This window comes from Alosa sapidissima, chromosome 4 (genome assembly GCF_018492685.1).
Source record: "Alosa sapidissima isolate fAloSap1 chromosome 4, fAloSap1.pri, whole genome shotgun sequence".
Taxonomy (NCBI): Eukaryota; Metazoa; Chordata; class Actinopteri; order Clupeiformes; family Clupeidae; genus Alosa; species Alosa sapidissima.
The window spans coordinates 27740065-27747564 of record NC_055960.1 but is presented as its reverse complement, the minus strand read 5'-3'; the positions used below and the strand labels follow the sequence as shown (position 1 = coordinate 27747564).

Sequence of the window (7500 nt, the reverse complement as noted above, 5' to 3'; positions counted from 1 at the left end):
CTGACTGTGTGTGTGTGTGTGTGTGTGTGTGTGTGTGTGTGTGTGTGTGCTGTTAGAGAGAAAGAGAGAGAGAGAGGGAGAGAGAGAAAGATAGACAGAGATAGAGAGAGATTGTGTGTAGTGTTTGTGTGAGAAACAGAAACACCAGAATGTGGAACAGATGACAATTTAGACTAATCTGAGAAGAAACAGTGTCAAATGAACTTTATAGGGCATATGAAATCTGTCCACAGCTGTGTAAAGTCATTTCAGACTTGCCTGAGGGAACTGGTCAGCTTCATCTAGACTGTCAGAAAGAGACTCCAGTGACATGTCTAGCATTGCAGGCACAAAATAGTCTTTAATTTACATAAATCTACTGAATCCCCATTTGACTGAAACAGGTATAATTGACCTCAGCAGCTAAACCTCCTTAATTAAAAAGACGAATAGGACACACACACACATGCACACACACACACACACACACACACACACACACACACACACACACACACACACACACACACACACACACCTGGTCTATGAGTGTGAAACAGCTCTTCTACTGAGTTATCCTATTTCTCTTCTACTTTATTGCTTTCTCTAAGAGAGAAGGCCCGCTGTCATGTACGCCTCGTTGCTGGGCTGCATTAGTCTACACTGGCCTGACTGTGTTTCTGCAGGCTAGTTAGTGGGTGTGGGAACTTTTGGGTGAATGTTTTCACACATTTGTTCTCAATATAAGTCATATTAGTCATGTTAGATAGCTGCATTCTTCAGGGAAATAACTCACTTTGTTACAGTCATATTTCATGTGCTTGGACGCAGGATGTGAAATTGGTTATTCTTGTAGCAAGTGGAAAGAGCAGTCACCCCACCTGGTCTCAGATGTCTAACCCTGCAGCAGGCAGCCAGGCAGTCAAAGCACATACTCAACTGTTGCTGTATCATAGCCTGAGAAATCTCTAAGTTTCTTTTGTCCGACCTGGTCCTGAGACTGTCCATGATGGACCATGATTGAATCCATGACAAATCAGGAGCGGGACCTTTCACTTTAATATACTGACTTATACAGCAGCATTAACAATAAACAGTCTGAAAGTCCTTTGCAGAATAAAAGGGCTGTACCCTCTAGAGATAGCGCCAGGGGATGGTGGCCAACCTCTCCAGCCAGCTGTTAGCTGATCTCTGGTTCGGATGACCATTAGACTACAGAAGAGTGACTGGCTACATTCACTGTCACTGTAAAGTGCAGCTGAAGTCCTTGAATTCAATCGGACAAATGTGTTCTCCATGAACAGCAGTGTGAACTCTGCGGGTGGCTAAGGGGCGGTGGGTGGGCCTCGGGGTCTAAATGTGGACAGTCGGGCCGGATCAGATGACGGTGAGCAGTGTGGTGTGCGGTGTTTGTGTATGTGAATATTTGTGTAATGCATAATGCCTGTGCAGAAACAGAATGCCATTTGTGTATTATCTATTTTTGGATTGTTACCATGCATAATGGGTGTGTGTGTGTGTGTGTGTGTGTGTGTGTGTGTGCTGTGTGTGTGTGTGTGTGTGTGTGAATGTGTGCACAGCAAATCACTTCGTATTAGTGTAAAATAAATTTTGTACGTGCACGGCATTACTGTGTGACATATTTGCACGGATACATAACTTAGTGTGTGCACAGCATAATGACTTTGTTCTGGTGCGTAATACATTATGGGAATGTTCGTGTGTGTGTGTGTGTGTGTGTGTGTGTGTGTGTGTGTGTGTGTGTATGTGTGCAGAAGGGGACACTTACGTTCTCTGAGAGCTGATTGGTCAGATTAGCCACCTTCTCTTGAGAGCACTCTAGTTCCCGCCGCAACTTGCGGATTTGCTGGAGAGGGAGAGAGAAAGAGAGTCATAAAACACACACACACACACCCACACACACACACAAACACATGCACACACGCACACACACACACGCGCGCACACACACACACACACACACACACACACACACACACACACACACACACACACACACACACACAGACAAAGGATGTTTCCCCTCGCCCATTCACAACACCCAAGATTGATGGGAGATGTGTGTTTGTGTGCGCGCGTGTGTGTTTGTGAGTCTGGACAGCACGCTCCAGCACAGTCATAACAAAAAGCCCATCAGATGGAGTACAGGTGCGGCACAGGAAGTGAGGACGTTAATAAGAGAAGAACACAAAGCCATTCCTAATGATGATGCTTAACTATCCAGCGCTTATGTGAAGGAACTCTCAAGACTGGAGAGCAGATGTGTATGGGGAAAAGACAGCTTATTTACAAACACACACACACACACACGATGAGTCCCTAAGACTGATGATATACAATAGGCCACTTTCCAGCTTTAAACTTCAACAGAGGGGCCATGAAAGAATTTAGTGTGTAATATCCATGAAGTGGTTGTGATGGCATCAGACCATTCATTTATGTGCTTGCAGACATGGAGCGAGAGAGACAGACAGAGAGAGATAGATAGATAGATAGATAGAGAGAGAGAGAGAGAGAGAAAGAGAGAGATAGAGAGAGAGAGAGAGAGAGAGAGAGAGAGAGAGAGAGAGAGAGAGAGAGAGAGAGAGAGAGAGACTAGCACATTTACATATACTGTAGGTTTACTCATTTAGCTGATGCTTTCATCCAAAGTGACTTATAATGTGGAACATTATCAATTTACAGTACAATAGGAGACCTTGAAGTAAACAACAAATACTGTAAATAAACACTAAATAATGGCGTCGTAAGTCACGTTGGATAAAAGTGTCTGCTAAGTAACCACACCATAACCATAAACACGACCCACAACATACAGTATGTTTACAGAAAAGACAAATGAAGAGAGGATGTTGTCTCAGTCAGGCAGCGAGAAGAGAGATAAGATGGGGTGATGAAGAGAAGGATGAGGTGGAGAGGGGATAGACTTACCTCTCCCTGCATTCTCTCCTCCGTCTGACAGCACAGGAGTGACAGACGAAAGACAAAAGAGAAGAATAGAAGGAAGAGAGAAAGAGAGAGAGAGGGGGGGAAGAGAGATAGAGAAGGTGAACAAGGGCAGAGGAGTTCATAGGAGGCATAGCGCAGAGGGTGATGGGCAGAGAGGGGGCATTAAGGACATGCCAGGTGGTTAAAAAGCCTGGCATTTTTGTGGGTGTTTATGACACGACGATGGCGCATACATGTATGTTGCAACCAGCGACATCTCACCCACCCATGTGACTGGCATCAGGCTGAGCTCAGGCCATAGAAACACAAGGACAGGGCATGTCCTTACATTACACTACACTACACTAGACTACACTACACTACACTAGTCCTTACATTACACTACACTTTCATTACATTACTTTCAATTTAGTTATTCAATTGAAGAGACATACATTATCCACTGACTCAATGGGGCTAGGTATGCAGCATAACTTTGTCCACAATTTATGTATTTTTATGTTATTTATCCTTTATTTAACCAGGGTAACAATATTGAGAAACATATTTATGCTAAACTGGCATGCTTGGGCTGACATCACTGTCTTTCTGCTTCAAGTACTCTGTCTGTCTGTCTGTCTGTCTGTCTGTCTGTCTGTCTGTCTGTCTGTCTGTCTGTCTGTCTGTCTGTCTGTCTGTCTGTCTGTCTGTCTGTCTGTCTGTCTGCCTGCATTTCATATTTTCCATGCCGTGCCATACCACAGTGTCTGCCACACTGTTGGAGTTCTGTGTGGCCGGCTCAGCCTGGATGAGTTTTAACTGAGTCTGTGCAGTGTCAAAAGATGGCCTTTTTGTTGGCTAACTCAAAACAACTGCGACGACTACTTAAACAGACATCAATAAGCCACAAAGGAGACCACACTTGGCCTGCAGTTAGAAGAAGGGGCTCAGGGATGGGGACTCCACTGGAGTAAAATTACAGCCACGTATACATGAGCAAACACATATGCCCACGCACATCACACACACACACACACACACACATACACGCACGCACACACACACACAATAACATGTGCAAATAATCAATCTCACACAAGCGGGGATTGAAGCAGTCACTCACACACACACACACACACACATCCATCCTTTCTCCAACAAGTCTCCCAATAGCCCTTGTGTCCACTCCTCTCCCAGTATCAGTCCACACTTGGCTCTTACCGAGGAGTAGTTGGATGATGCGTTAGACGCTAATGACAGGACTGAGCCATGCACTGCAAAACAGGGGGAAAAACAAACAGGAAAAGTCTGAGTCAGTCAGTTTGGAACCCAATATTTGCCCATATTTGACAATGACTAAGCATTGTTTTTACAGGTGTGCAATCCAAGCATGCTCAGAACACACAAACAAAAGGCACTATATGTACAGTACAAAAGCAAGTATCAAAGGATAAAAAAGTGCAGTTCACTTCATTTCAGTATAGTTCAGACAGAGTTCATCAGTTAATTTCAAATCACTCTGGAAAGATCTTGACCCCAGTCTGACCTAAGCACCTGCTGAGCTGGAGGTTTGCATAAGTCAGGTCTCCTCTAAGTGACGACCAGGTGGTGAGAAGAGTTAAAGGGCAGTGAGGGGCCTATGAGGGTCTATAGGCTTCTTATACCAGGAAGAGAGGGGCATGATACTCTAGAGAAACATCAGACATGACACAACAAGCTCAGAGGGCAGTCTGGGTCATGCTTCAGGAGTGGGGGAGGGCAGGACAGGGCAGGGATGATGGAAAATAACATGGTGAGTGTGTGTGTGTAAGACAGATAGAGTGTAGTGTATGGATGTGTGTGTGTGTGTGTGTTAAAGAGAGAGAGAGAGAGAGAGAGAGAGAGAGAGAGAGAGAGAGAGAGAGAGAGAGAGAGAGAGAGAGAGAGAGAGAGAGAGAGAGAGAGAGAGAGAGAGAGAGAGAGAGAGAGAGAGAGCATGCATGTGTGTGTGGTGTTTGTGTGGGTGTGCATATATCGGCCTTGGATATTATTATAAGAGAGGGATGCTTCCTTGCCTGTAGGTGTCTAATGCACTGAGGGCATAGCATGCATGCATGAGCCTGGGCGGCTCTCCGCTGCTCTACCCGCGCATGTGAGGCCTGCACCGCAGCATGGAGGCGCTGCCGCTCCACATGAGCCTGCCGCCCAGTGCCACCGAGCTCTCGCCGCGGCAACGCGACCGTGACGACGGCAAGGCCGTCTTTGTGCGGTGCACAAAGCACTGTGTGTAGCCTACTGTATGAAGTGGCTGTTAGATAAGCCAGGGTGCTTTGTGTGTTGTGAGTGTATTAGCTGTGTGTGTGTGTGTGTGTGTGTGTGTGTGTGTGTGTGTGTGTGTGTGAACCTCACCGTCGTCGCTGGGCTCGCGGAACGATCCGGAGCGGAGCATGCTCTTGGGCCTGTCGGCCAGCGAGACGGAGCTGCCCAGCGGGGAGGTGCCGTACAGGTCGTAAGCCGCCTCATTGGTCGGAATGCTGTTGGAACGTGTGATGCGCGGAACTCCGCCCACACTGGAAATGGGAGCCACTGTGGGAGCCAAGAGTGTGATCAGGGATTAGGAGATGTGTGTGTGTGTGTGTGTGTGTGTGTATGTGTGTGTATGTGTGTGTGTGTGTGTGTGTGTGTGTGTGTGTGTGTGTGTGTGTGTGTACAAACATGACACTGAACAACAACACACACACTATAAACATAGACACAAACACAGAAATAAACACACACATGGGCATGTATACAAAATGATACTGAATAACCAGCAACAAGAAACACAACACACACACACCAGTATAGACATGAATAAACAACACACACACACACACACACACCAGTATATACATGAACACACACACACACACACACACATATATACTTCCTAATCTATAGATATGAACATGAACAGTGTGCTTGCTCAAGGCTTTGGCTCTGGCTCTGAATGTGTGTTCAAACAGCTATTGGCACTGTATAAAAAAGTATCCAGCAGATCAAATTGAGCTGAACTCAACGTAAGCAGTCAGGCTACCCCAGTCCAGCCCCCCCAACTCAGCTCTGCAGAGCAGCGTCCAGAGGGAGTCCAGTGAGAGAGGCCCCCTGACGGCACTGATGACTCTGGGTAAGGCGACACGGGCCTCCGCTACAGTCAAAGGGTTAAATATAGCAGTGCCTGACCCCCTGGCAGGCACTCTGTGTGACACTTGCATGTTTCAGATTGCACCGCACGCCCCCACCAAGCCGGTCCAGCGGCCCGTCCACTTACTAAACAGGTCAGCGGCACAGGGCCACTCACATATCAGCACCCAGCACACAATCTGCTGGGTGAAACGGAACCAGCATATGGAGCCTGATGGATCTGTGGTCACAGGTGATTCAGGGTAACAGGTTGCGCAACATGGGTTTTCAAGGGAACCGGTGACACCAAATGTTCCTCTGTGTGTGTGTGTGTGTGTGGTGTGTGTGTGTGTGTGTGTGTGTGTGTGTATGGTTTTGTGCAGAAAATCTGCATGCATAAATGACTGATAGTGTGAGCCTGAATGAAAGTTTGTATGCTTGAATATTTGTTTAGTCACTGCATATTTTAATGCAGGTTGGTTGAAGGTGTGCATGTGTGTTTAAGTGAGAATGCCGTGTGTTAGTTGGGCCCTTACCCATGTTGGTTACCAGTATTTTGCCAGTGAAGGGGTGTGTTTGTGTGTGTGTGAGTTTGTGTGTTAGTTCAGTCCTTACCCACGTTGGTAGGCGGTGTTTTGCCAGCGAAGGTGTGTGTGATGTGTGTGGGAGAGGGCAGCTGAGGAGGACTGTCGGACTCGGTCAGGCTCACGGCATTATGGGAGTGACGCCTCTCTTTCCCCTCTGAGCCACCAGGAGTGGAATCATAACGACTACACAGGGAGAGGAAGGGAGACATGGGTTACACACACACACACACACACACACACACACACACACAAACAAATCACAACTTCCATCCTCACCATTATAATGCGAAGACAAACTATGTCCTGAGTGAGTATAAGAATTAAGCAGTGAAAGAATACACATTATAACACTATGCCAGCAGTGCCAGACATAATTGAATGATTGAATTCTGGGAAGTGAAGTACTTTACCTCAAGCCTTTCTTCGGCAAAGTATTCCGGTCTGTTTGAAGACTTGAGGAGAAAAATAGAGTGATATTAATGCATGTAACCAACACTAATATCTTCCTGGTGAACATTTATTAGATATATTAGTAAAGAATGAACTAATATCACTAGAGGGACATATTGCAGTAATTTGACTGACATACTTTGTCAAGTGTTTATGTATTTGACTGCATATTTTTGTTGTGAGTGAACACATAATATTGAACACAATTGACCACTTTCATCTACGTGGTCCTTTAATTCAAGTCCATAAATTAGTCTATCTTACTAGCATGAACAATAACTCTCCACCAGTGCCTAACACTGCCAGCAGGGGGCAGCAGCATCATGATCAGACTCTCATGAGCATTTCCTAAACCTCTTGTATACGCTTCTGCCCCAGTTACACAGCCTCACAA

At 46.1% G+C, this 7500-nt stretch overlaps 1 protein-coding gene across 9 annotated transcripts in view; it reads right to left on the bottom strand.

The window, feature by feature from the left end:
• Positions 1-7500, bottom strand: part of nav1b (neuron navigator 1b) — a 119489-nt gene that overhangs the window by 27687 nt on the left and 84302 nt on the right. For 6 of the 9 annotated variants that reach the window (XM_042089709.1, XM_042089704.1, XM_042089705.1 and 3 more), the window contains 6 exons: positions 7067-7108; positions 6685-6839; positions 5317-5493; positions 4150-4202; positions 2932-2955; positions 1769-1846 (listed from right to left, as the gene is read on the bottom strand). In XM_042089709.1, coding sequence (XP_041945643.1) covers positions 1769-1846; positions 2932-2955; positions 4150-4202; positions 5317-5493; positions 6685-6839; positions 7067-7108 — 529 coding nt within the window. The remainder of the gene's footprint in view (positions 1-1768; positions 1847-2931; positions 2956-4149; positions 4203-5316; positions 5494-6684; positions 6840-7066; positions 7109-7500) is intronic. The other 3 variants (XM_042089701.1, XM_042089702.1, XM_042089703.1) reach the window with 1 other exon arrangement.